The 27,922-nt window shown below is 38.9% G+C and overlaps 6 protein-coding genes across 6 annotated transcripts; 3 read left to right on the top strand and 3 right to left on the bottom strand.

The window, feature by feature from the left end:
• LOC109723612 (protein NLP2-like) lies at nt 390-6,213 on the top strand. The gene is made up of 5 exons (XM_020252050.1): nt 390-1,830; nt 2,642-2,683; nt 2,827-3,519; nt 4,266-4,389; nt 4,950-6,213. The coding sequence occupies exons 1-5, from the start codon at nt 1,003-1,005 to the stop codon at nt 5,948-5,950; spliced, it is 2,688 nt and encodes an 895-aa protein (XP_020107639.1). The 5' UTR covers nt 390-1,002; the 3' UTR covers nt 5,951-6,213.
• Nucleotides 6,429-8,019, bottom strand: LOC109723588 (shewanella-like protein phosphatase 2). Its single transcript, XM_020252021.1, has one exon. It carries the CDS (start codon nt 7,907-7,909, stop codon nt 6,686-6,688), a length of 1,224 nt encoding a protein of 407 aa, XP_020107610.1. The 5' UTR covers nt 7,910-8,019; the 3' UTR covers nt 6,429-6,685.
• On the top strand, nt 8,231-10,280 carry LOC109723590 (protein FAM136A-like). The gene is made up of 3 exons (XM_020252023.1): nt 8,231-8,469; nt 9,066-9,203; nt 9,822-10,280. The coding sequence occupies exons 1-3, from the start codon at nt 8,341-8,343 to the stop codon at nt 9,999-10,001; spliced, it is 447 nt and encodes a 148-aa protein (XP_020107612.1). The 5' UTR covers nt 8,231-8,340; the 3' UTR covers nt 10,002-10,280.
• LOC109723589 ((+)-neomenthol dehydrogenase) lies at nt 10,403-15,916 on the bottom strand. Its single transcript, XM_020252022.1, is given in 4 exon segments — nt 10,403-11,065; nt 11,345-11,527; nt 12,670-12,937; nt 15,882-15,916. Coding segments are annotated over 4 exon segments (882 nt in total). The 3' UTR covers nt 10,403-10,669.
• On the bottom strand, nt 17,995-23,093 carry LOC109723013 (cysteine synthase-like). Its single transcript, XM_020251214.1, has 10 exons — nt 22,730-23,093; nt 21,882-21,991; nt 21,748-21,805; nt 21,119-21,382; nt 20,887-21,024; nt 20,746-20,797; nt 20,591-20,670; nt 19,981-20,040; nt 19,337-19,417; nt 17,995-18,303 (listed from the first exon to the last, which is right to left on the bottom strand). The coding sequence occupies exons 1-10, from the start codon at nt 22,994-22,996 to the stop codon at nt 18,211-18,213; spliced, it is 1,203 nt and encodes a 400-aa protein (XP_020106803.1). The 5' UTR covers nt 22,997-23,093; the 3' UTR covers nt 17,995-18,210.
• LOC109723014 (60S ribosomal protein L5-like) lies at nt 24,573-27,729 on the top strand. The gene is made up of 9 exons (XM_020251215.1): nt 24,573-24,699; nt 25,168-25,237; nt 25,335-25,426; nt 25,512-25,638; nt 25,743-25,822; nt 25,906-26,022; nt 26,396-26,530; nt 27,002-27,171; nt 27,290-27,729. The coding sequence occupies exons 1-9, from the start codon at nt 24,697-24,699 to the stop codon at nt 27,393-27,395; spliced, it is 900 nt and encodes a 299-aa protein (XP_020106804.1). The 5' UTR covers nt 24,573-24,696; the 3' UTR covers nt 27,396-27,729.

Here is a 27,922-nt window from a genome sequence, read left to right as displayed (position 1 = left end):
ATATAAAATGGGAGTTTTATAGGGACCCACGTGAGATCCACCTTATTATAATACTCCCACTTCTGCTAAATTTCGAGACTCAAAAAAGTTTGTGTCTGCCAGCGGCAGCCAGAGTGGGCGTGCATTCATACTACTTTTCCTGGAAATAAATACTAAATATCAAACCGTACTAATCAAACTGTGTAAAAAAACTCATATATTATTTAGAAAAGGCCAAAAACAGAAAACCAACGGATTTCACCTTCGGACCTTTCGCTGGCATGAGGCGTAATTTTCTCCAACTCGGGGGCCATTTACTGTCGGCCCGCCGCAATTCCACGGCCGCTCATTTCGCCCCCGCTTTAATAATAGAAAGAAAGAAGATCTTCCTGTGCATCTTCGCAATTACTGCACACGCACAGCCACCCCCCTCCTTTCTCGCTCTACCCCCTCTACTTTTGTTTACTCTTTCTCTCTCTCTCTCTCTCTCTCTCTCTCTCTCCCCGGCCCCAAATTTCTTATTTTTGTTAGAAATTCCAAGGGAAGAACATTTTCGCGAAGGCGAAAGCGTAAACGGCGACGAGAAGCAGAGATCTGCTGCGGGCCGGAGAAGCCGAAAAGGGCCGCTTCTCTCCAGCTAGGGTTGCTGTTCCCGCCCTTATCGACCGATATATTGCGGGGGGGATCCTGCTTCCTGAATCTGAGCCTTTTTGGAGCGAGATTTTGGGGTTTAGATTCGGCTTTTTGGGTTTTTTGTTCTTTTTTTAGGGTGAAGATTGGTTTTTGGGGCCGGTGGCGTTGGATTTGGTGGGTTTTCGAGCGCTGGGGCGAAGAAAGGCGGGATTTTTATTGTGCGGATTGGCTTTTGAATCGTTTCCGGTTGTAAAGATCTCATCTTGTGTAGATGACATGTTCGATGGAATGCCCGCGTCGGTCGAATCGCCGAAATGAATCAAGTTCCGGTTTTTGCATAGTTTTGTATGAATAACTCACGACCAGCTGCGCCTTCGTGATAGAGAGAGTATGGAGGGATTCACGCCTTTGGATTGCGGGGCTATGGAGAGCCCGGTTTTGGAGGACCCATTCACCTTCTCGGCTCTCATGAACTACGACGGCTATTCGGAGATCTATAGTCCTGCAATCGCCGACCAGATCTTCTCAGCTCTGACCTACTCGGCAGCTCAGGATGTACCGGCAATTTGGCCCTCTTTTGCTTCGCCCGATTCTGCAGTACAAGGTAGAGATGTTGCTATCGGAAATGCGAACAGCTCTTCCACTGCTTATTCTGGCTGCAGGGATAATATGGGACCCCAGAAGAGTAATTCCCATTTCGGGCTTTCTGCGAATTCGCCATTTGTGGATACTAGCTCTGTTCCTAGAACTATAGCTGGTGGTTCGCTTCCTGAGAAGATGCTTACGGCACTGTCGTTGTTTAAGAAATCATCAGGCGGCGGAATTCTCGCCCAAGTTTGGATGCCGATCAAACAAGGCGATAATCACGTGTTGAGCACCTGCGAGCAGCCCTTCCTGCTCGATCAGATTCTCGCTGGGTATCGAGAAGTTTCTAGACAATTTACTTTCTCAGCAAAGGAAGCACCGGGCATGTTCCCTGGGCTTCCCGGGAGGGTATTTATGTCCGGCATGCCGGAGTGGACCTCGAATGTGCTCTATTATGATGGGTTTGAGTACTTGAGGATGGAATATGCGCTCACTCATCGTGTCCGCGGATCTCTAGCCATGCCGGTTTTTGATTCTAAGGAAGGCTCGTGTTGCGCCGTGCTGGAGCTCGTGACGATGTCGGAGAAGCCTGATTTCGATGCGGAGATGGACAGTGTTTGTAACGCTTTGGAGGTCAGCTCTAGTCTCTCTATCTCAGTATTCCTCAAGATATTTGTACAACAGCTTTCGTTTAGAGAAGTAAAATAACTGGGCTTACACTTGCGAGAGACCGTCAGGCGTCAGCCCCCTTTTATTCTAGTTTGTATAGAATATAAGATCATTCGGTAAAGGATACCTTCCCTAAGGGTCTTTTGGGAGGTCGGAACAAGTTATTGATGATAAATTATGCCGTATCGGAATTTTCTTTTGTAATTGCAACCTAGGAGTTTGAGTATCGGGATTTTCTTTTGTAATTGCAACCTAGGAGTTTGAGTTTCATCCATTGCGAGGTCCTCATAATCATAAATTCCCAGGACTCTGTATGTTACACCTATGAGGTGATTTATTACATTCCAAGAAAACTAGTTAAAGGCTGTAAATATTATGCGATTCTAGATATTCTTTCATATTCAGACCAACTAGTTACCACATACCCCTTGACCAAAAATATAGAAAAATATAGAAAAATAATAATAAATAAAAAGAGATGTAAGCTGAACAATTTGTTCATACATCCAAACAAGCCCCAAAAACCTGGATTTTAAGATTGTTTGATCCCCTGACCTTGCCGCCTGGTCAAATCCTTGGAAGACTCGACATTCTATGTATTAGTTGGAGCTGCGTCTTTCTAAGAATCCATGGTCGCAAACACAAAGACAATCATATGCATGTTAATACTCATACACATCTTTATTGTTATTTATAGAACATAACAGACAAAGTGTTTACTTCATACTTTAGTGCTGTTTCCTTGAACACATCAGTGATATTCTTATGCTTGCAGGAGGTAAACTTGCGGACTGTGAAAGCCCGACCTCTTCTCCAGGTAAATTATCTATAGTATTTGCTATAGTCAATACTTCCAATAACCATACCCTTTGATTATGATGTTAGAAGGGTTTCCCTTAACATTGAGTGCTCGAAAATTTAGAGCTGTCTCTTCTTATCTGGTTACTTTTTTATATGCAGAACCTCACAAAGAATCAGAAATCTGCAGTCACCGAAATACTAGATATTCTTAGAGTCGTTTGCCATGCACACATGCTTCCTTTGGCAATAACGTGGATTCCTATTTCCTCTGATGTTGGAAATTCAGAAGTTTTCGTTAAAGCTAATGGTCGACAAATTAATTCAGATTCGAGGAACAAAAATATGCTCTGCATCCAAGAATCTGCCTGTTACGTAAATGATCTGAAAATGCAGGGTTTTCTTCATGCTTGTGCTGAACACCGCCTCGAGAAAGGAAAGGGCATTGCTGGAAAAGCACTTCAATCAAATCAGCCCTTTTTCTGCTCTGATGTGAAAGCATGTAATATTCGCGAATACCCACTTGCGCATCATGCTCGAAAATTCAATCTCGGGGCTGCTGTGGCGATTAGGCTAAGGAGTACATACACCGGTGATGATGATTATATATTGGAGTTTTTTCTCCCAGTTAATCACAAAAGTAGTGAAGAGCAGCAGCTTTTACTAAATAACCTGTCTAGCACAATGCAGAAACTTTGTAGGAGTTTGAGAACTATCTCAGATGCTGAATTAGCTGGAATTGATGCCCATGAAGACCACATCCATAAGGGAAAATATGACCCAGCAGTAAAGACTCCCTTCGAAGATCAGAATATTCCGCCTGATGAACGAGGAGGAGATGTACAGCCTGAGAAGGTGATTTTCTAAAATCCTTTTAATTTCACCCTTAGTTGTTTTAAACTTTTGCATCCTTCTTTATGTGAAAAGGTATAAGTTTGCATGTTGCTTGGAATTTGAGATTGTTCAGATACTTAACCAGCGTTTCCGGGGAGGAAAATTTGAGAGAGAGAGAGAGAGAGAGAGAGAGAGAGAGAGAGAGCGAGTGAGCTTGAAATTTGAAATTGTTCAGATACTTAACATGGGTTTCTGGGAAGGAGAGAGAGAGAGAGAGAGAGAGAGAGAGAGCTTGGAATTTGAGATTTCTAGATACTTGACCAGGTTTTCCAGGAAGGGGAGAGAGAGCACTCGGATTTTGAGATTGTTCAGATACCAGGGAGTTAGATTCTTCCAGTTCCAACTATTAGGATTTTGACAAGTGGCTGCACTTAACTCCTCTGTAGAATAGAACGACCCCAATGGATCATTCTTGTTGTAACAGCCTGTTCTTTTCTCGAGTTTCTTGATAAGTAGCTCTGTTTACTATATTGGTTCCTATATTTTCTCCCTCTCTTTAAAGGGTGGTGTGTCTTTGTAGTGAAGTTCTTATTGTTTAATGAGTATTTTCTTGCAGTGAAATTTGCTTTCCACAAATGTTTATGTTAGAACTCCACTATAATCCCAATAATAAAAGTTGCTTATGAGTTGTTCATCTTTCTTGACTTTATTATTTCATACGGTTATTATGTAAGTTTCATGTGATTAATGTTGATTCTTTGTTGCAGTTAAAGTCTAGCTTGATGAGACATGCCGAGAAAAAACGCAGTTTAGCTGAGAAAAATATTAGCTTAAGTGTGCTTCAGCAATACTTCTCTGGGAGTCTGAAAGACGCCGCAAAGAGCATTGGTGGTGAGTGCTGTTTGGATTTAACCATATCATCATCCTCTTTACCTGGAACTAAGTCCTTAGACTAATCTGATTATTAGCACTGTTCAAAAAATATCCGGATCATACAAATAGAGCTATTTGCAGATTATCTATTGACGAATTTATATACCTGTAAAGTTTGAGTTCTGTTATATATGATGCACAGAAAAAACTAATTTAATGTAAAAGGAACTTCTCCCCATATGATTATAGGGATATACAATATAGAGTTCGGCTATAATACTATCAATAGCAACAAGGTGCTATCAATTTTTTTGCCGTTAGATCTACTTCGTTGACCATTTTCATCCGTTAGATTATACTATTCAATCAACTACCCACTCAACCTTAGAGGACCACTATCATTCTAACCGTACATCGTTTCATCCAAGAGCCGAAAACTTAATAGCATTAATGACTTAGTGCTATTAATAGTATTCTAGTCTAGTTTTACAATATATGTATGAATGATTTTGCAAGATATATATGTATAAAACTTCTGGGAAGTAAAATACTGATTAGCTTTATTACTGTTTTGGCAGTTTGTCCGACTACCCTGAAACGGATATGCAGGCAACATGGTATCTCAAGATGGCCTTCCCGCAAAATAAACAAGGTAAACCGCTCTCTTAAGAAAATACAAAAAGTTATAAACTCGGTCCAAGGAGTCGAAGGATCTTTGAAGTATGACCCCGCCACGGGATGCCTTGTAGCCGCCGTCTCCCCAACTCAAAACCCGCCCTTGAAAACCATCGCACCTCCAAGCTGTGATTCCGTGCTTGCAGCTTCTTCTCGCAACAATGAACCCGAACTTTCGGTTCTGAAATTGGAACACGACTGCTCTCACAACAATGACCACGAAAAGGGTGAATTTGGTCTTCTTGTGGAGAACCGCGAAGAAAGTTGCAGAACTACCCCTCCTGATTCAGGGATATTGCAGTATGCAAATTCTGGAGGCATGTCAAGATTGCCGCTATTTTCCGGAGGTGTCTTAAGTGATTCACATGTTACTAAAGAAATAGGTTGTCCCGAGGTTCCTCACAAAATAGATTATAATGACGACGGGATTGTGGAACACAGCAATCCTTCTTCCTCCAAAATAGATTATAATGACGACGGGATTGTGGAACACAGCAATCCTTCTTCCTCCAGCATGACGGATTCTTCCAGCGGCAGCGCGTCGAGCCACCCGACTTTCAAGAAAAAACCCAAAAGTGCATCTTTAAACGAAAACAGCCCTACCATCACCGTAAAGGCTATATATAAGAACGACATGGTGAGGTTCAAATTCTTACCGTCCGGCGGTTACCAGCAACTTCTCGAGGAAATAGCGAAGAGATTCAAATTGTTAAATGGAACTTTTCAGCTCAAGTACAGAGACGATGAGGAAGAATGGGTGATCTTAGCAAGCGACTCAGATTTGCAGGAGTGTTTAGAGGTATTGGAAAATATTGAGTCGCGAAGAGTAAAAGTTCTAGTTCGAGATATTCCGTGTGTTGTGGGCAGCTCGCCCAGTAGCAGCTGCTTGTTAATGGAACAGTAAGTTTCTCAGATGTTGTCGAAAGTCCTTTTCGGTCGCTGTAGAAGTAGAACGGGGTTGGAGGAGTAAGAAAGAAGGATATACTTCATAATAGTTTGTAACATACTGTAGACAGATGTAGGAAGAGGTTATCATGGTGCTGTTTAAGAGGGTTGTAGTCAATCTGCTTTGTTTTTGTACACGGTAATGGCTTAGAGTCTTCTGTACATAGTTACAACCAAGTATTTTACATAGTATAATATCTTTCTTTCATCATTTGATAGTAATTTTGCGACAACAATTCAGATAACAATCACTATGCTACTTCAATTGCTATTCATGCCTTTTAATGGCTGTGATATTACGCACATAGCTTGCTAAATGAGCTTATTTTCTTGTACTATTGTCATATTGAGAGATGAAAGCAGTAATATACAGACCGTGAAATATGAAAACAGCTAAGCTTTCATTGAGATGTTACATGTATTCAATATTATTCTAATATTACACCGACCGTCTAAGTGATAAAAAAAAGCTTGATAATTAGCATTGAGGCCCCAAATTTAAAGTCCAATTACTTCACATTTCTAATTAGATTTACGTTTAAAAATGTGTTTTTTTTTTCTTAAAATAATAAAAGATATACATTACAAAGACCAATCATAAAATTCATAATAAATCAAAGAGCTAAGAACTATTCAAATACCAATACCATTACCATGAAGTTTACTCCAAATTCCCCAAACCAATGAATATGATCTATGCTGTTGCCTCCACTTCTCTCAACCCAGTCCCACTCTCCTTCACCAGCATTGCAAGCCCCTCCTTCGCCACCTCGTCCTCCCTCCTCCTCACTCCCCACCTCCCCACCACCGTCGCCGGCTCTGTCGCCAATACCCGAACCGCATTGCCTCCGCTGCCGATCTCGAGCACCTGCGGCGCCCCGTCGCCGCACCCCCTCGACAGGCCCACGTCGATCCTCACCGCCTGTTCCCCGCACGCCGCGGTGATCCCCTGCTTCTGTATCGTGTGCCCCATCACCATCCTCCTCGTCCCAGGGATCCTCCCCAGCACGTCTTTAAGATGCGTGCAATCGCACTCCTTGCCCTCGCCGTCCTCCGAGAACTTCCTCAGCCACACCACCGCGTCCCTCCCCCTCACGTGCGCCGGCGCCCTCGGCCGCGCACCCCTGATCCACTCCCTCACCTCCTCGTTGATCGTCTCGAGCCCGTGCTCGACGTGGGACTCGAGGAGCCCCCCGTGGACGAAGACCGAGTCGCCGACGACGAGGACCGTGTGGTTCTCCGCGAGGAACCGAGCCGAGATCGGGCCCTCGGGGCGGAGCGCGGCGATTCGGGCCGTGAGACCCTCCCAAAACTCGGGCTTGATCCCGGGGAAGGATCTGGGGACCCCCCTGAAGGGGTCCCTAGGCGGGGGGAGGTCGGGGACGAGGCGCTTCATGGCGAGCCCCGCGCGGAACCACCGCGCCCACGACTCGAACTCGTCGAGCCCCGCCGGGGTGGCGTAGCGGAAGTCGCCGGCGACGTTCATGACCTCGTGGTTGCCGAGCACGGTGAGGAGGGCGCCGCCGTGGCGCGCGGCGTCGAGCTTGAGGCGGTGGAGGAGGTAGAGGAGGCGGATCTCGTCGCCGCCGCGGTCGAGCACGTCGCCGACCTGGACGGCGACGGTGGCGCCGCCGCACCACCGGGAGGCGCCGGCGGCGGAGGAGGAGGGCTCGGAGAGGCCGGCGAGGGAGAGGGCCTCGCGGGCCTTGTGGAGGTCACCATGGAGGTCCCCGATGGCGACGAGGCGCGCAGCGGGGGGGAGACGGGTCGGGGGAGGATCAGGGTTAGGGTTAGCGTTAGGGTTAGGGTTAGGGTTAGTGGGGAAGAAGAGGCCGCTAACGCAGTAGTCAACGAAGGTGTCGACGAAGGAGGCGACCAATGGGGGAACTCCTCCGCATATCGGGTCGGGCGACTCCATTCTCTCTCTCTCTCTCTCTCTCTCTCTCTAAAAATCGAGTGCACTAAAATAAATAAAATGGTACTTTATTTGATGATAGTTATTATTATCTCGTCTCGTATTAATTCTCACATGCCACCCCACAATACTTGTTTTTATTTACACAACGCATGTTAGTAAATCCGTTAATCCGTTAATCTTTTTCTTATTAATTGTTAAATCAGACGGATCGGATTGGCCGATTTGGACGGCCAGGATGTCGCGGTGCACGGGTCTAGGAAATTTATCTCCCATGTGGCTACTCCACAAAAACCCTCAAAACCCTAAAACCCCGCTTTACCCTTTTCCCCTTTCTCTACGGAAACAAACAGAGATTGATACGCAACAAGGGAGTAAAAACCCCTTTGTTCTCCTCGGGATCGATCGTTGAGAAGTGTTTTTGCGATTCGAAGATGGATCACGTAGCGGCGGGGGAGGAGCGAATCGTAACGGAGCGAATCAGGAAGAAGCTCGAGGAGGTGAACGTGGCGGCGCAGAGCCAACTCTCATCCGTCCAAGACCACGTCAACTTCACTCTCCAGGTAACTAATATTCGTAAAAATTACTCCTTTTTGTGATTTGATCAACTCCATTATGTGTTATTTTGATCAGTTACCATCTGTGTTCTGTGTATTGATGAAAAAAAATGGGTAAATACGTCTGGAGGTTTTTGAATGGACCCTCAAATTCGATTTTTTTTTTTTTGGCACCCCTTATATGATTTTGATATGAGTTATTTTGCATGGTTGTATCAGAGGTTGGATAAAGTTAATGGCTTTGTTTGTTGTCAGCCGTTAACCATTAGGAAGTTTGCAGTTTCATCTGCTGAGAAGTTGTTCAAAACAGTTAAATTTAACAAAATCACTATCACATTTTACAAAATTTTCAGTTTATGTGCTGGAAATAACTAAAATAAAAAGAACCACAAGCTGAGGAGGCGCAATCAGAAGAAAATTACTTGAGGGGTCTATTTCAAAATGTCTTGTACCTTGTTTCTTCTTTTGCTAATGTCTTATACCTTGTTCCTGCTTTAGCTGTATCAAATTAATCTAGAGGTGATTATGGGGATTGGTAGAAAGATTTATTGGCATGTTGTTGCGCAATCGTGTTTCATTGGTATATGTGTGGTTATTTGTAGCAAGCCTACTTCAAGTGTGCGTATGATTGTTTCGACCGGAGGAGAAAACAGGACGATATAAATAACTGCGTGGAGCACTGCAGTGTTCCGGTGCTCAATGCCAACAATCTTGTCGAAACTGAGATGGCCAAATTTCAGGTATTCATATCTTTTCTTTCCTTGTGTTCGCAAGGATGTTTGGAGTTATCTTTTATTTCTTTACTTTATAGGATATGCATACTTTAGCGTTGGTTGTTGCCGATTGCTTTATAATTGTCCTTGTTTATCAGAATACCCACTTCTGTATGCAACTTTCTTGCATAACAGCAGAAAAACTAGACAAGACAACTGATGTAATTGATCATTACTAAGTTGAGATATATGCTGCCCGACTGTGAACTCAAATTTCTCGAAGAATTGTTATACAGATTGTTTCGTATTTACTTCGATGTGTCCATTGAAATGGATGGTACTTGCATTCAGTATTATCTTTCTAAATTTTAAATGGGTGAAAGTTGGCTTTGCCTCAAATATGTCGAATATGTAATGCATCATATCTGATTTACATTCTCAATTGGAGTCTTGGAAAAGTCAATGTTCTCTTCATGTGTATGCAACTATTTGTCTTAAGAATCTTTCTAGTTCATTCTTTTGGGTGATGACTCGCGAGCTTCATGCTTTTGCGACCATTAGACATGCTTTGCCCTGGCTCGTATGAAAGAATTCAGTTTCTATACTGATCGAGTCAATATTCCTCATTTTTCCCCCCCCCTTCAGGAACGGATGAATCGGTCTTTGATGGTATGCCAAGACAAGTTTGAACAAGCTAAACTCCAGAAGATCAAAACTGATGCCATGAACGACTTGGAGACCTGTGTAAACCAAGCAATTGACGACAGCATAAGTTCCCTTCCTCATGTAGTTCGTCGCGTCAAATCCTTGCTCTCCATCGACTGAGTGAATTTTACACATTCTACGTGCTTTCCAATAATCAAAGATAGAGATGTGATCAAATTCTTTTAGGTTCTCTACCAATGAGGTGTTTTATTCCATGTTTCGACAATTAGCATTTTGCGCCAAGTGGCATTTTGTTCTTCTCCTAATTTTTGAGGCACCATTTATATAATCTTCCATATCAAACATTAGAGGGTTTAACCCATGCATCCATATGTTTACTCTTGTATCCCTACAGAATTTCTGAGGTACTTAATTTTAATGCTGATGACAATTCTTCAAGTGCAGGCAGTGTTGCTTTCTTTCTACAATCTTTTAAAGTGCTTTTTTATGGTGCGGTTTTGATGTTTTCTGTTAACGATAAGATCTAACACAACATTAATATTACTAATCCAAACCAGGTCCTGTAGTTAAATATGGAAATCCTAAGACAGATCATTAAGAATGTGGTTTTCAATTCCGAATGCTTGGAAATGTTGTTAATTTCTTCTTTAAACTGTGTATCTTCGCCTAAACAAATGTGTTTGTCTATGCAGTGTGCCTTAAGACAGAAACTCGTTGGTAGTAGTTTTATCTATGAATGCTGAGATTGTTTTAGTTTATTTAAAGGTTATCGCTTGTTCGAACATCTAAATTGGCTTTTCAGCTTTTGACACAAATATGTAGTATTCCTACAACTTCGAGTACGGTGAACGCGTAGACAACTTAAAGAATTTTCCGGTGGGCAACTGATCAGGAGGAAGCAGCATGAGCATGGCAGCGAAGTCTGCTGCCTCCTCAGCAGTCCGACTCCCCTGCCCGCGAGTCATGGCGGTGCGAGTGAATCCGGGGCAGAAGCAGTTCACGCTGAGGGCGCGCCCCTCGTGCTGCTTTGCCAGCAGCCTAGAGTAGGCATTGAGCGCGAGCTTCGACACCGCGTAATCCGTCCACACCATCGGCCACCCTCCCTCCTCCCAGCTCCCGTCTTTCACCTGGTCAAGAAACTGCGACACCATCTGCTCGATATCGGCTTCGGATAGTCTCTCCTCATCCTCAAGAAGCGCTTTCCATGTGTTGTTCCTGAGCTTCTGCAGCCACCACGAGTCATAATTTTATGTCAGCAACGATTGATTAATAGCAAACTAACTTCATGGGGTTCAGATCTTGTAAGAATTGTGTGCTCCGGCACTTTCTGATCAGTGTCGCTTTACAAAAATTATATATAGTGATGATATGAGGATGCTATCATGAAACAATGGTCAAAAATAAAAGGTCAAATTACTTGATTTATCTCCAATTGAGAATGTGGTAGTCCTACTAGAGCAACATTTACTTACCACATTCTATGGAAAGGGGAGATCACTTACATTCAGAAGGCCAAGCTGAGAGCTAATGTTGAGTATTCTGCTCGCGGCGTTCGATCGACGGAACGAAGGGAGGAGCACTTCGATCAGTCGCTTCGGTCCGTAGAAGTTTGTACGCATCACGGTTTCTGCGTGCTGCACCGAGTTGCTGTCGATCTCATTGAATGAGACACCCGCGTTATTTACCTGTAAATAGTGTTATGTTTGATCAACCAAAGTATAACAAATAAATTCATAATCTAATTCCTTTTTTGGTCCTAATGCTGTTCAGCTTTGAGCACCAAAAAAGCACATTTAACCGAGCGGTTTAAGACCACTTCTCGTAACATGGTATCAAAATCAGTCCTAAATTATAATTCTACAAGCGACTGATCGTACTTTCTCTGAGTTTGCATTACCTAATTCAGTCATAATTAGATTCTGTTTACCTAAACAGACAAATTATATATATACTAGGAGTCAATAAAACATGTCTTAGAGATTGTGCCAACTACCAATCTACTGTGGCCTACTTTGATATTAAGATCCATCCGACGCTATTATATATAATAAAGTTGGAATAAAAATATATAGAAAAATACTTTTATATTCTCCGATGGGATCGCAGAAAATATATCGTAATTAACTCATCGTGATATAAGAAATGCAATATTACGTAAGGATATTTTTTCATCGTACTTTCTCACCGCATTAACGCAATCTTTTCGCAATTCCAAACGAATGCTAAATTTTTCTTAAATTATGGTAACATAAAAGGCATACAAAAGAACAATTTTGCTGCAAACTATACTAGTCAAGAAGTCCCTGACATGGTTAAAAAAAAAAAAAAAAAGAAGTACATTTTAGGTGCTTTTGTACTTATGCCCTAACTTCTGAAAAAATTTTGGCTAGAGGCATGGATTTGAATGAAAAAGTCTAAATTCTGTACAACCAGAAGTAAGATTTCAGTTCTGTCTCTACGGAAGCTCCATCAGAAGAAAACTAGCCCTAGACACAGTCGTAACAATGTTGCTAGCTAGTGCTATATGTTGGCTATTATTATCTAAAATAAATTCATTTTTTTGTCCCACGATGATAAACCTATAAAACTAATAAGTTGAGTAAAGTTGCGATCCACAATAAACCTAGCGACAAGATACCAAATAATAAAACCTAACGTCCAAGATAGGTTTAGCCATATCAAAATCCGTAAATACTGTGGTTGAGCTCTTAAGTACGATAGATGCGTTTTTTCTATCATTACGTATTTTTAGAATAGTTGGTTAGCACTTACGGTCCATACTAGAGAGATATATATATATAGAGAGAGAGAGAGAGAGGCTACTCACAAGAATGTCCAGCCCTCCAAAGGTTTGGCGCAGCCACGACGCGAAGGCTTGGATCGACGAGGGTTCAGCAACATCCAAGCGGCAGAAGGCAACGTCGAGACCTTGGGCTTTCAGGGACTCGACAGCCGCCTTCCCTTTCTCGACGTCTCGAGCAGTGAGGACCACCGTGAGCCCGAGCTCCGCGAGCCTCTTGACAATCGCAAAACCAATCCCTTTGTTCGCCCCCGTCACCACCGCCACCGTGCCCTTCGACCACCATGTCGATCTACTACACACATGCATGAAAAGAACATCATCAGTTACTACTCCAAGTATCTGATCCATTTAAATCGGACACAGCCATGCTATTGCAACATTGGATCATTTACTTCGTATGTGAGAAAAAGCTTTTAGTGGCCATGCAATCGAATGCCATGCAACAAGTATTTGTTGTATACAGCTAGAGAGAGAGAGAGAGAGTAGTGTCAATTTAGAGAGATGCAGGAGAAGAGTTGGATATATATATATATATATATAGTGGCTGCGAAGAGAGCAACGCATATATATATATAGAGTCTCATGCACAAAGTAGTTGGAGCTCCACCAATGACTAGAATAAAATATTGGGTCGCCTTAATTTTCATACACTAAACATGGTATAAAAGTCACGTACAAAGTATGTATTGAGCATTAGTTAATTTCTCTAGATGTGGGTGACGAACAAATCAAACAAATACATATTGGTTGAGCTATGACCTGAGTCAACGCGTAAACGGTTGATTTAATATGTCCATTATCATATTATTAATTGCAAAGTTAGTAGAAACTGCTATGTTTTTTCTTTTAGGAGCGAGATTTTGTTTGAGATTAATTGCGGAAAGAGTGTGTTACATATGATAGGAAAATGCGATGAAAAATAGTTTATTTGTTAATTTTCATAAAGAATATCGTGTTGTATAAATCAAAATAATTCAATTAATTACGATACAATTTCTATGATCCAACTAGAAAAATCAGCAATACATCTTTAGATAGCTCTTAATACCAAACAGAGCCTAAGTTGTATTGTTGCAAAATTATCTTCAAATCGATTTAGTTTGAAGTATATAAATTAGATAACTCTACAGGTTATGTTGGAAATGTGAACGTGAACGAATCTGTTTGATTTGAACACCTACACTATCTGTACTATAAAAATCTCACTGAATCTGACAAAACGTTCTTAAATCAAATTTGACACGTTAGTGGATGTATATATTTAAATCCGAAAAACTGAAGTACTTAATTTTAATGGATCTGCTACGTACCAAACAATAATATATGTTAGCACAGTATTTGATGGATTGAGAAGTATATAAATGTTCCCGTGGGAAAGCCTCGATCGAGTTAAATAATTATCAATTCTCTTCTCATTAACGCTTACTAAAACATTGATTAGCCCCAACTGGGTACTATTTATATATGTATATAACAACTTGAGGACTCGATTAAATGGACCATGCACCAACCACAAATTTCAGAATCAACATCGAAACACACCGACCACATGTTTTATCATCACGCATTATAGGTATAGCAGACCGATAAAGATCAGCCGCCCTAGTTCCTCTCAGGGATTAATAAATTGAATTAAATTGAGTCTGATAAGTTGAGTAGAGTTACAGTTCATAATAGACTTAATGACAAGAGATCTAATAACAAACTCAACGTTCGAGTGGGCTGAGTCAGGTTGAAGTTTGTGAGCAGTGTGGTTGATCTCTTAAGTGTGATAAGTGCATTTTTTCTGCCAGTATATACTTTTGAAATAATTGGTCAATATTTACGATCCAAAATTAATATCGGAATAAGTGGGGCAGACTCGATTCCCACATCATACACTGACGGTGCAGATGTTGGAGAGAAGAGGAGGAAAGGACTGAAATAGATTCAACTTAGCTTTGGGATAGTTGATCAGTGCGTACAATCCACAGTTTCTGTATCTTTGCTTGTAACTTTTAATATTTGGAGATTATAAACTCTTGAAAGTGTTTAGTTTTTTTACTGTCACCAACGCAAGTGGTAAAAAACTTAATGATTGATACTCAAGTATCAAGTTCGAAGCCTAATTACTTTATATTTACATTCAAGTTCATTTCTAAAGAAATGATGTAATGAATAACACGCTATCATTTCTCAACGAAAAAAAAAAAACTTAATCTTAGTGAAAATTAGTTTCAACCTCTATCTGGTGTATCTGTATATTTATGTACCATGCATTTATAATTTTACTGTCTATTCAGTTATAGTACGTACTTTCAGTAGTTAAAAATTGTATTATATTTTAGATTGGATTCGGTTGGTTCACGGTTTATAATACTCCGATAATTTTTCATATTTTCTATTAAAAATATTCAAATCGTCATTTTTCAACTCAAGATGCATAGTTGTAAAAGACGTTAGTAAAATAGTAGAATCACTATAGATTCCTAGATGGTATGAATAGTATATTATTATTGATTATGAGATATTCTCATTATTAAAATCATTAGTAATCCACTAATAAGAATATACTAGCTTTTAATAATCTCTCATCCATGTGGATTAATAAGTTGGTAATATATTGTTCATAATATATAAATATATTATTTTTTAGAATATCACAAATCTTGAACCAAACGGCCCTTAAAAGGATTAGATAGATCAGGGCCTAGAAAAATCATTATACCCGCATGTACAAACGAACCAGGGTCAATTGGATAATTCCCAAACCTTTTGAGGTCTCGCCGTCTCGATCGGTGTCTTGAGCTTAACTACAAGCTAACCAGAATGACACTCAACCGAGGCCTTATTTAGATGCATAAATATTTTGTTCAGTTTATTTTTATAATTTACTTAAGAAGTTTATATATTTTATAGATGAAAAATATGATTAAATAGCAAGTCATTTTTTTAATAAAATAAATTATTTCGTAGATAAAATATATTATTATATTAAATTATAGATATCAAGATCTTTAAAAAAGCAAAATTCAAATTTTTTCTTATAACCGCATGCATTCAACCATCTTTATTTCTTCTTCTTTTTTTTTCCAGATAACTTATTTCGACTTTCAAATAGGGAAGTTTAGGGACCACTAGCGCAATTTACTCACATGGGGTAATAGCCTAATAGGTTATACACATGCATGGGTTTATTTATATAGTACATTATTAATTGCACCTTTTATTCTCCATCATTATGTTTTTTATTGAACTGAGGATAGTTATATTCTGATCATGTGCATTCCATCATCAAACGGATATCAATTTGATGCCGGTGGTTAATACAGTACCAAAAACTTTTTCTTTTAAGAGAGAGATAGTGTGCTATCCGTTTCGTTTATTTTTTAAAAAATAAATTTAGTTGAAAATATGAATCAATTAGATTCGAATTTGAAACCTTAGATACTAATTACAAAACATTTTGCCGCTTATACTAGGAACGGTCAGTACAGTACCAAAAACATTGGGCGGGAAATCCGTGGGTTGAGTTGGAATTGATTTGACCTGGTCAAAAGTAACCCTAATTTTAGTAATTGTATAGTAAAATGTGTAGAATGGGCTAACCAAACCATGTTTTCGGCCCTTGTGTTGTGGTGTATTATTTTAGTTGATGAGGTTTGTTTAGGACCACCCTACCTACTTGAGCTAGTAGAGTAAGTCTATGATAGCAAGCATTAGCACTTTGGGGCATGGGTTTGCTTATATTCTTAACGCTATGTTTGGCTTTGGCGTCGTCCTGTTTGATAACATATTATTTAACTGGTATTATTATTAGTAATTTCTTTCAAAATTAGAATTCGAATCAGGAGGAGCAAATTAAGAATTTAATTCTAAAAGTTTTTTAAAAAAATTATGCTTCTCACTATAGTAGAAGCTTTAGAGCTTTAGTTGGAATTCCTCAAGCACTTGAGGAATTCCTACTTCCACTTTTTGTCTTTTCGTAAATGTTTTACCAGAGACTACAGTTGTTTCAAAAAAAAGTAAAAGTAGAGCCAGATAAACGTAAAATGCTTTTTCAAAATTTTAATGAGAGATTAGTGCGACCTAGTAGATTGGCACGTTTGAACACGCGGAAACCGTCTATTTTTTTTAATCTTATCTCATACTTTCAGTCCAACGACTTAATAAATTGGCAGATTTGAACACGCTGAAATCGTCTATTTTTTTAATCTTATCTTATACTTTTAGTCCAACGACTTAATAAATTAGCATATTTGAACACGCTAAAATTGTCTATTTTTTTAATCTTATCTTATACTTTTAATCCAACGATTTCAGAACATGAACATTAAAAAAACAGAAGAACATGGATGCCACGTAGAGAATATTCTCAAAAAAGTAACTACATTACTATTACCAAACTTTTCAAGTCTCTTTCACGGAGTAAAGCCAATGTGGGTATAAGTAATATTGCAGCTTTTCCTCGACACGGGAAGCACGTTTGAAAATTGTTAGATTCTGACGGTGCATAATTAAAGCTTCTCCTTTGCTTCCTACCAAATGTTGCATATTTAGTTCAAGTTATCTCAAATTAGCGACTCAAAACTTTTTTTTCCCCCTTTTTTGGGTTCCGAGCAACTGATTTGCTTCGTGCTAACATGCTTTTTTTTTTTTTTTTTTTTCAAGAGTAACGTAAAGGAACTTTATGCGGGATAGATGGATGCCAAGGAACGGATCGGAGCCACTGCAAACTATCACTGACTGGATTAATAATATAGGTAACTTGGGAGGTAACAAATGATGTTATCTTTTTTTGGAGAAATAAGTAGCCCGCTACCCGCTTCGTTTATTTCATTTAAAAATAAACTTAGCTAGAAATATGAATCGATTAGGATTCGAACTTAAGTTTCGGGTACCAACTACCAAGTCCTTTGTCATTTGCTCTAGGGACAGTCCGTCAGTAGTCAGACAAATGATGTTATCTTTAGAAAGATTCAGTCAGACCCTACTAGGGGTCTATAAGATCAAGCAGTCAGACCCTACTAGGGGTCTATAAGATCAAGCAGTTGATAAACTTGTAGGAACAACTTCTCTCAGCAAAATAGCATTATCATAAACTATAGCTTTTTTTTTTTTTTACCCACACTGTTCGAGGCTTTTGTTGTCTTATCCTGTAGCCTAATTAATCATTCTAATAAATAAAACAGATAGCGTGTTATCTTTTCCTAAAAAAAAGAATAATGTAAAGAAAAACCACTTACATGATCACTCTTTCAACGTCAAAAGGAGAAAAAAATACAATAAACTACCGAAAATAATAATAAAAAAAACAACAAATATATACTAGCTCAGTGAGTGGGTTAGAAAAGATTGCAACAAATGACATGCTTCCTCGAAAAGAGGGACACAATGGTTTAATATTAGTTTCATCATGATTTTTCTTTTAAAAGTTATCACAGCAACTGGGTTAAAGATCACAAACAGACGATCTGCCAGACTTTTTATTTATTGAACAAGCAGTGGTTGCATTCAATTACATTTGCGGAAAAATGGAAAATCTGGAGGACAGATTCCGTGCGGAATTGTATGGGAAAGCAAGTATCATGGCTCGGGTTGCATCTTCTCGCATTCATCACGTATCGACTGAAAGAGGACAGAGGAAAGGTACCTCTCACCAAAGCTCGGAAACACAACCTGAAACCAATCCAAAAGTAATTTTGGAATAAAGAGAAGAGAGGAGTATGCAAGCACGCACATTTTTGCCAAGTTATCAACATTAATCCTACATGAATCTGCACAATGTTCATGCTCTATCGAGAAGCTGCAAAATTTCCCTAATCTCGAGATCAACAGTGTTCTATTAAAAATCTTGAGCTAACTTTTATAGTGGACAATGCATTGCAAGTGTGTGCTTCTGTGTATATCGGTGTGCGCATGACAAAAATCATGTCTGTGAACTAGGGAGAATGAAATAGCTATAGAACATGCATCCAGATTTACATAAAATAATTTATCTTGTCAAAAGAGAGATGCTGGATGAGTTCGCTAACAAATCATTCCCATGGAAGTTCACAGGCGGGAGAGCAGGGTTCAAAAATCCTAATACATTCGAAATGATCGGAAAGAAGTGGAAGCTACATGGAATTTCCAACCTTGATCTCTTGCAGCCTTTTCCGAACAATCTAGATGTTAAGTTGGCATAACGCAACTCACTAATCTCTTGATTGGTCAAATAGAGTATAGCAAAGCAAGGATTTAAGTGCCCATCAGCACGAGTTGTATCCACCGTGCCGTACTGTGTTAATAAAATATCGGCGCGATAAAGCCCCCGTGCCAATGGCACAATTCAAAACCTTCTATTTTTTAAATTAATGAATAATTTTCTCAATAAAGTTCAAAAGATTTGATAAAGATACATAATAAACAGTTATAATATTTTGTTGCTAAAGAAAATAAATATATCATGCTATCATGTGTTGGTACACATGTATTTTTTGTGACCAACACGCATCGGGAAGGCCCGGCACGCATCGTGCCGTACTGTGCCAACAAATTTCTGGCACGATCCCATGCCACAGCACTTAAAACCTTGTGACAAAGTACTAATTGATGTCTAACCTATGCTTTTTACGCTAAACCTAATGTGTGCTTTCTCATGCCTACATGGTCGAAGCAAAACTCCCCTAACTCATTGTATTCTAAAGAAGGTTTGTAATTATTCACATACCGCAATTAGTTTCCCGGCATTTTCAGGTCTCTTTCCAACCTTCATAGCAGCTGCTGCTGCCGCCCCTGAAGAAATTCCAACCTGCATGCAACCGATGTGAAATCAACAGGCAAACATCTTAATATGAATATTGCATAATTAAAGGTTACATATGTATTTGCCCTTGACGTATTTGCACTTGATAACACTCGTCTCCATGGATGTACCTTCTCAATATGTTATGGGAACAATGACTATGTTATGGAGAACAATAACCACAGTACTACCAACCTCATTTAAAAGATTGTAATGTTGACTATAAAAATTATAAACTATGCTCCATGTTAAGTTTGATGTTTCACCACATAAACTTCATAAAGCTTGAGCTTCAGCATGCTTATCAAATTCAAAGATACGGGTGCAGTCACACAGAATGTTCATGAGTTGCTTTAGCTACCACAGTAGACATAAGGAAAACTGCTATCAAAACAGAGATATGCCATTTCTATAGTACACTGTAACATATGTTTGAGATTTCTACTTAACCAGCAAATGTAGCATGCAAACAGGAACTTCATTTGACAAAGGATTTCGCAATTACAATAAACTATAACCAAACAATAGAATGCAACATCAATCAGAAGCAGTCTTTGTTTATCACTTACCAGCAAGCCTTCCTGAAGAGCCAATTGCTTCGCTGTCTCTACAGCCTCATCACTCGATATCTGAAATATAGTAAGCAAGATAAAATAAGACGACAACATTGTGAGTCCAAATCCACAGCCGGGTGGAAGGAATGTAAGGTAGCTTGGTTAGGTTCCTATTTAGTTGAACAATCACCGAGAAGATGCACCAAACACTATAGAACCTCATAGTGTTGTATACAGCCTCACAAGGAGAAAAGCAGAATGGAGAATAATATAATCACTCACTAACCAGATATAACCAAGTTTCAGGATTATATAGTTACCAAGACGTTAAATTGGCAAAAGCAGCAACAGACAGCCAACTTGTAACACATCGCGAGTGCATCTTACATGCAGAATATGAAATGGAACAATAGAGAAACTACCAAAGAAAACTTGTGCTCCAATCTCGCAGTTTACAAGTTGCAGTTAGGAGAGCTTGCTAGTGCTAATGAAATATTTTAACAACAAAATGGGTAAACATCAAGTCATCATGATTCCAATATAGACTCATTATAGATTGATATCCAACCGACGACCTAAATTATGCTATAGAAAATAATTAGTGAAAAAATAGACATAGTCGAACCTCAATAACTTCATCAAGTACTTCAAGATCTAAGTTCCTTGGCACAAAGCCTGCCCCGATGCCTTGAATCTTGTGTGGACCTGATTATAAAAGTAAGCATAAGGAAAGAGAAAAGATGGACAAACAGGCAAGCAAAATTTGATTTTAGTACATACCAGGCTTCCCGCCCGAGAGTATATTGCTTTCAGAAGGCTCGATGCCGATAATCTGAGTAACTAAAAAGCAATATAAGCACGAAGGATATGAAATAAGAAACCATATAACACAAAATTTGCTATAAGAAGAGGCAAAGGCACCTTAATGTTAGGATTTTGTTTCTTCAGAAAACGCCCAACACCAGTTATTGTTCCACCAGTTCCAATCCCAGCAACAAAAATATCTACCTTTCCTTTGGTATCTTCCCAGATTTCTGGACCAGTAGTTTGATAATGTATCTGAATCAGAAAAAGGAGACCAGATAGAAAAAATAAGAAGAAACATTCAGAGGGGACATGCAGTAAAGGTAAGACAATGGAGATCTTCTACTACCTTTGGATTTGCAGAGTTTTCGAACTGTTGAAGCATGTAGGCATTGGGCGTCTTGTTCAAAATCTCTACTGCCTTATCAACTGCTCCTTTCATGCCTTTTGCGGAGTCTGTAAGCACAAGTTCTGCTCCAAAAGCTTTTAATAGAACTCTTCTTTCCATACTCATCGATGCAGGCATTGTTAGGATCAATTTGTAGCCTTTAGCAGCTGCAATAAAGGCAAGGCCAATGCCGGTATTTCCACTTGTTGGTTCCACCAATATACTCTGTTGAACACCAATAAGCAAGGATCAATACGTATAACAATGGCTATCTCTTGAGCTACAATTGAACCAACAGAGTAAAGCTGACGAAACCCACACAACTGGTCAAATAATGAATGAAGGATAATTAAAGCTAAGCCAACAAGCTTAGACGGGTGAAGAAACTGTCTTTATCTATAACATTTTAGATATTCAGAACAAAGTAATATACGATGGCGTCAATGTTATGCAAGCCATTATTTTGTGAAGGGAGAGCACATAAGGCAAATTAAGGCAAATTAAATTACCATACCCATAAATCTCCCAGATGAGTTCTTAAAAGTACTACAACAGAACTAATGAAAATATTTGTAGATCTTTTCAGCTACCTTTCCAGGGGTTATAACACCCCTTTCTTCGGCATCAGCTATCATACTGTAACCTATCCTGAAAGCAAGTTCATATACAAAGAATCAGTTCCTGTCAGTTGGAATGAAGCAATGAAACTTCATGGAACCTTTACCTATCTTTCACACTACAGCAAGGCTCCATAATCTCAAGTTTTGCTGCAATATTTGCTGAACAGCCCTTTACAATGTTGTTCAAGTATACCATTGGTGTCTTCCCAATAAGCTGTAATGAAACAGCTAAATACATAGTTAATTTATTATGCAGCACCAAAGCATAAAGAAGCAAAAGGTAATGAGTTCCACATGTTCCATTCATTTGCACTTCAAAAACAGATCCTGAATTCATTACTTGATTGATTGTGAAGTTTCTTGAAGGTGGAACATAAGCCAGATAGCAGAACAAGTAGCAAAATGTTATCCATGTTACGTAGATTGATTAGTAAAAAAGAAAAAACAAAAAAAACACAGATCTTAGACCGTACCTGTACTATGTCATAGTTTGGACAAGGTATGTAAACTTTATTAAAAGTTCTAATTCCACTAACTAGCTGCATATTATTTGCAATAAGTGCCTGAACTTCAAAAAAATTTGATTATAGCACCTACCCTTACTGTTTTTTGTAGCATTTTTGCCGGTGTATAAAATGACGTGTTTCAGGTTGCAACTGCAGTGGTGAAATCGTACATTTTCCAATCGATCAAAATTGAATTATCTACTAAAAAGAACTTCTCTTATCCAGCTAAAATGGAGACAAGCGAGTCAAATAAAAAAAAAAAGAAAATTAGCTCACTATGGATTATATGGTGCCCAATAAGCAACAAGCATAACAACTTCGATGAGCCACATAGGCGAATCGATACGGATTAGTTCAAACTACTCTAATCCATCTAAAATTCCTACTTAAAAGGGAGAAATCGGTTAACAAATCGAACAACGAGGAGGAAACGATCTCTCCGATACCTGAGTGACATCCTCGGCGATGTTGAGCCCCTCGATCTCCGTGGGGGGCTTCACGGAGACGGCCTTGCACACGACCTCGTAGCGAGGAGTCGGAGCGGAGGCGGCGATCCTACCACCCCCGATTGGCGAGGGTTTACGCCCTAGGTATCGAGCGGCGAGGGGAGAGGAGTGCGGAGATCGAGGGGAAAGGGTTTCATGGATCGATCGGGATCGGGATCGGGATTGGGAGGAGTAGGAGGAGGCGACGGGGGCGGAGAGAGAGGCCATGGCGATCGTGGTGGAGAGAGAGAGAGAGAGAGAGAGAGAGAGAGAGAGAGAGGAGGAGAGTGGACTTTTTCGAGGGCTAAAACCTCTCCATTTTTGAGGAAGAGATAAAGGGAGTCAGCAAAATATTTGGTAAATTCACGTAATAGCATAAAATTTAAGGTTCATTGTACTTGGACGAGCTTCGTGGCATAGGCGATTGTAGAACATCGCTTTTCCGAGTTTTGATACCTTCGACTTCTCTAAAATGTCGACCTGAGATCAAGCTTACATCAGCTCAAGTTTAATTTAAGATTAATTTTAATTTTAATTTATGCTCAAGTTTGGCTTAGAATTAATTGGAGCCGAGTTCGAACGAACCTAATTTCGAGTGGAGCAAGTTTGAATCTAAAATGAACCACTTGAAATCTTAAATCATGCAATTTATACTTTAATTTTTATAAATATTATTTAAAATTTGATGCAAAAATATATATAATAGTTCAACAAATAAAATAAATACATCAAATACGGTATTATAATATTAAAAAAAAATAATTTAGAAAAAACGACACTGCTAGCAAGTGAAAGAGAAAAAGATAAAGTAATTAGAATAGAATTTTGCTAGTTTGGCTTTGTAGGCCAACAAATATATGTCCAATAACCTAAACTCTATGTACATATAATTAATATACATATTATATATTATTATATTATATATATAGAATTCAATTACTATTCTTTTTAAGAGGATAAAGATCTTCATCCTCTTAAGTCGTTTTAGATAATGGGAATTCTAAATCGATGATCGAAACAGTTAAAATTGATCTAAACTATTAAAAGTGTCCAGAAACTATATATATATTCAAACTTTTCGAGCCCAATTTGAGCGTGCTCAGTAATACTCAAGTTCGGCTTCAAATATATTTCAAGTTTTATTTTCTGTTCAAGCTCGACTCATTTAATTTCGAGTCGAGCTCGAGCTAGCCAAATATCGAGCCAAATGCAAGCCAAACACGAGCCGGTTCGCTCATTTGCCGGCCTTAGTGGATACATAGCAGAATTTTTTTTTTTAATAGTGAATATTATATGTATTTTTATTGAATTTAAAAAAAAAAATAAATTACATTGCTATGCTCGGAAAGAGAAATGCTACTTCATCAATCTGATCCTCACTATTGGGCTCGAACAACAACATTTTTTTCCCAAAGTTTCATTACACTTTATAATTTTTAAAAAATTTAAAATAAAATTTTGAAAAAAACTATTTGAAAACTATCTTAAACTTATTTACTAAATTGAATAACTATATAACTATATAACTACTATTAAAAAATTTAACATCCAAATTAAAATATCAAATTACTTTTAAGAAATTAAAAGATGAATGAGAGTGCACCTGCAGTTTCAAATTTGAATTCTAGTAGATTCACATTTCCAACTAATTTTATTTTTAAAAAAATAAATGAAACGAATAGAGCTACTGTGTATGTAGCGTGCGCGATTGGATCAAATCAGAGGGGATCCGGGTCCGATTCAGATCAAACCGAACCGATCGCGTTAAATCGGAACCGTCCACTCAGGATAAGCAATCACAGCCGTCGATTTCACCCTTAGGGTTTGTAAACCGAATCGAGCTTATCGCCCGAAAAACCCTTTTCCTCCAATTTCGCCATCGCCTTCGCGGGAGCTTGGGGGCGACCGAGCCCTAGAGGAGGAGCGAAATGGTACGAGAACACTTTTCTCTCCGTTTCAATCCCGAATTTGGGGTCGATTTCTATTCTAGGGTTTCTCTTTGACTCCTCAGTAATCTGAGCTTGTAGGTTATGTATGATTCGTGTTTCATTTATTCGAAATACACCTGTAGTTAGGGTTTTTAAACTGTTTAGGTAGGATTTTAAATCGATCTCGCTTATTAACGAACATTTGGACTTAGAGGGGCTTACGGTTTTTTTCTATGCGGTTTAGTTTGTCGATATTGGATCTTATAGTTTATTTTTTTTGAATAATTTTCTACTTCATGTGTTCTATTCCCTCTAAAAAAAGAATATTTATGTGATTCTGTTGTTTGTAGGAGACATTTACTGTTAAATTTGATGTTTTGCTCCCTTTTTTTTTTTAAGTAATCTGTGTGATTTATTTGAAATCTGTGATTTTCTGTGGAATGTTTACTCAATTACTTATCTGCATTCTAGGTTTTTGTCAAAACCCAGAAGACTAAGGCTTACTTCAAGCGTTTTCAAGTGAAGTACAAGAGAAGGAGAGGTTATTATTTAAATTTACTTGTTTCTAGCAGTATTTTTGTTATTTAGGTTAATGTTGTAAATTACATTTTTTTTTTTTTTTTTGCTTCCTATTCCAGAGGGAAAGACGGATTACCGAGCAAGGATTCGTCTTATTAGTCAGGACAAGAACAAATACGCTACGCCAAAATATCGATTTGTTGTCAGATTTGTATCCTGTCCATATTGTTTTTTCGCTGAATAGCTTCACTTGTATTTGCAAACCCAACTGATTATCCTTAATAAGTTGCAATTAGACTAACAAGGATATTGTTGCACAAATAATCTCTGCAAGCATCTGTGGTGATTTGGTCCTCGCAGCTGCTTATTCCCATGAATTGCCACGTTATGGGCTTGAAGTCGGGCTTACTAATTACGCTGCTGGTACTTGCTACCTTAAATTTCTTATCTTTTCCTTTTTGTTATTCTATTTTACTCTTATGCCTGCTTGTGCTATTGTCTTTTTAATGCTTTTACTGTAATATCAGCTTATTGTACTGGACTTCTCTTGGCTCGACGTGTGTTAAAAAAGCTTGAAATGGACGAGGAATACGAGGGTAATGTAGAGGTATGAAACTTTGCATGATAATTTTATGTATCGGAAAGCTTTAATATTCTCCTCTGCCCACTGATATTTTCTCTTGTTGGCAGGCTACTGGTGAGGACTTCTCTGTTGAACCAGCAGAAACTAGGAGGCCTTTCCGTGCTCTTCTTGATGTTGGTCTTGTCAGGACCACCACTGGAAATCGTGTGTTCGGCGCTCTTAAGGTTCGTGTCTTTCTGACTTGTGCTCTTTGTTTACTTGAGTCCTTAGTGGTAGGTCTGACATTTACGTGTATCATCAAAAGCAATTATGAGAATTTATGTTATGTTTAGATTCCCCTGAAATGAAAGTAGAAGCTCTCTGGAAATTGATGTTTCGGTATCTAGATTAAGCAAAAGGGAACGAAACAAATTTCATCAGAAAAAAATAGCTCAATAAAAAAAAATAAAACATAACCGGCATATATATATATTTTTATGTAGATCACTGTATGTAAGTCAATAACGGATTTTCATGATTTGATGACTGGTTAATCGTCTGAATTTTAGAAGCCTTATTAACTCTTTTGGCTTATCGTGTTACTGTTTACAACTTCAGGGAGCGTTGGATGGTGGTCTTGACATTCCTCACAGTGACAAGAGGTTTGCTGGCTTTAAGAAGGACGAAAAGCAGCTCGATGCGGAGGTTCACAGGAACTACGTCTTTGGTGGCCATGTTGCTTCATACATGAGAGTAAGACTACAAGAGTTCTCTCTCTTTTTTCGTCCTGTGTTGTTGTTCTGTAATTTTTGTAGAATTGAGAAATCTTTTGACAGAACCATCCGGCTCCAATCCAACTCTAAATGGGCAGATTTTACTGCCTATTTCCCTCATAGTTGAAGGTTGATATGGGGATACCTGAATAATCTATCCTTCATAGAATTTAAGATGGTTTTAAAGTTGTCTAGTCTGTTATATAATTTAATTGTTAATATTTTGTTCTGTATGCAAAGACATAATAGTATCTTGTCATCTTGCTTCGTGTCTGCATTACTATGATTACTAGGGCGGTGAGTTGTTTGTTTATTATTGAGATATTCTCTACAAAATTTCATCAAAAGGGATCTATCATTTTATCAGGAACTAGTTTTTTTAAGTTGTTGGATTACCGCTAATTTCGTTGAGTTAATCTGTAACCATCTAATTTATCTCGGAAATCTCCAGATGCTTATGGAAGATGAGCCTGAGAAGTACCAATCTCATTTTAGCGAGTACATCAAGAGGGGTATTGATCCTGATGAAATGGAAGGCCTTTACAAGAAAGTCCATGCCGCCATTCGTGCAGATCCCACTATGGTGAAATCAAACAAGCCGGCTCCAACAGAGCATAAGAGGTACAAGCACATCCTTATGATTCTCTAAAAAATCTTCAGAAAAAAAATTTAGAAATATTCGCCCTTACTACACATCCTTTCATTTTCTGCTTTTAACTGATACCGGTTTGCTTAATAGGTACAATTTGAAGAAACTTTCTTATGAAGAGAGGAAGGCTAGGCTCATCGAACGATTGAACGCCCTCAATGCTGGTGCGGTCCAGGGGGACGAAGATGACGAGTGAGAATGTACATTTTGAAGTGATCAATCCAGTTTGAAGATGCATTGAGTTTCATTTCTAGATCATGAAGAGTTTTGTTTGTCATCAGTTAGAATCGAACCGAGTCGATCGTCTTGTCTCCAGCTGTTGTAGTTTAATTTTAAATTTTCTTTTTTATAGATCAGTATGATCCGAAGACTCTATACCGTTTTGGACCTGTAGAATACTGGGGCACTGTGGTTTATTAATTTTCTTTATTAGTAAATCCAAGCGAGTGAGTGATGTTTTGTTAGATGCCATGGAATCTGGAAACCTCTTGAGACTGGTGCAACCTGGTCAATGAGCCTAGACGTATAAATTGACGAGCTGCAAGTTCGTAAAAGTTTTGCCATTTCGTTGGAACTCTCTACAGCAATTCTAATGCAGTGCAATTTCATCTTAATTGTTACAGTAGTGTATCACTGGATGTATTATAACGAGTTCCCTTAGGCCTCATTTGGCGGTCACGTTGCCTTGGATCTTTTTAAACAGTAAATTTGTATAATTTGATA

Source organism: Ananas comosus, linkage group 17 (assembly GCF_001540865.1).
Source record: "Ananas comosus cultivar F153 linkage group 17, ASM154086v1, whole genome shotgun sequence".
NCBI lineage: Eukaryota > Viridiplantae > Streptophyta > Magnoliopsida > Poales > Bromeliaceae > Ananas > Ananas comosus.
Note: the sequence above shows the minus strand (reverse complement) of the source record. Positions and strands in the feature narration are given on the sequence as shown.

Coding starts and splice junctions, on each gene's coding strand:
- LOC109723612 (XM_020252050.1), top strand. CDS start 1,003: ATGGAGGGATTCACGCCTTTGGATTGCGGGGCTATGGAGAGCCCGGTT. Junction 2,684..2,826: donor AAGCCCGACCTCTTCTCCAG/GTAAATTATCTA, acceptor TTTTATATGCAG/AACCTCACAAAGAATCAGAA. Junction 4,390..4,949: donor CGCCGCAAAGAGCATTGGTG/GTGAGTGCTGTT, acceptor CTGTTTTGGCAG/TTTGTCCGACTACCCTGAAA.
- LOC109723588 (XM_020252021.1), bottom strand. CDS start 7,909: ATGGAGTCGCCCGACCCGATATGCGGAGGAGTTCCCCCATTGGTCGCC.
- LOC109723590 (XM_020252023.1), top strand. CDS start 8,341: ATGGATCACGTAGCGGCGGGGGAGGAGCGAATCGTAACGGAGCGAATC. Junction 8,470..9,065: donor ACGTCAACTTCACTCTCCAG/GTAACTAATATT, acceptor GGTTATTTGTAG/CAAGCCTACTTCAAGTGTGC. Junction 9,204..9,821: donor CTGAGATGGCCAAATTTCAG/GTATTCATATCT, acceptor CCCCCCCTTCAG/GAACGGATGAATCGGTCTTT.
- LOC109723013 (XM_020251214.1), bottom strand. CDS start 22,996: ATGGCCTCTCTCTCCGCCCCCGTCGCCTCCTCCTACTCCTCCCAATCC. Junction 21,992..22,729: donor TCGCCGAGGATGTCACTCAG/GTATCGGAGAGA, acceptor GTTTCATTACAG/CTTATTGGGAAGACACCAAT. Junction 19,418..19,980: donor CTCTTCAGGAAGGCTTGCTG/GTAAGTGATAAA, acceptor GGTTGCATGCAG/GTTGGAATTTCTTCAGGGGC.
- LOC109723014 (XM_020251215.1), top strand. Junction 25,639..25,742: donor GCTTACTAATTACGCTGCTG/GTACTTGCTACC, acceptor CTGTAATATCAG/CTTATTGTACTGGACTTCTC. Junction 25,823..25,905: donor AATACGAGGGTAATGTAGAG/GTATGAAACTTT, acceptor TCTTGTTGGCAG/GCTACTGGTGAGGACTTCTC.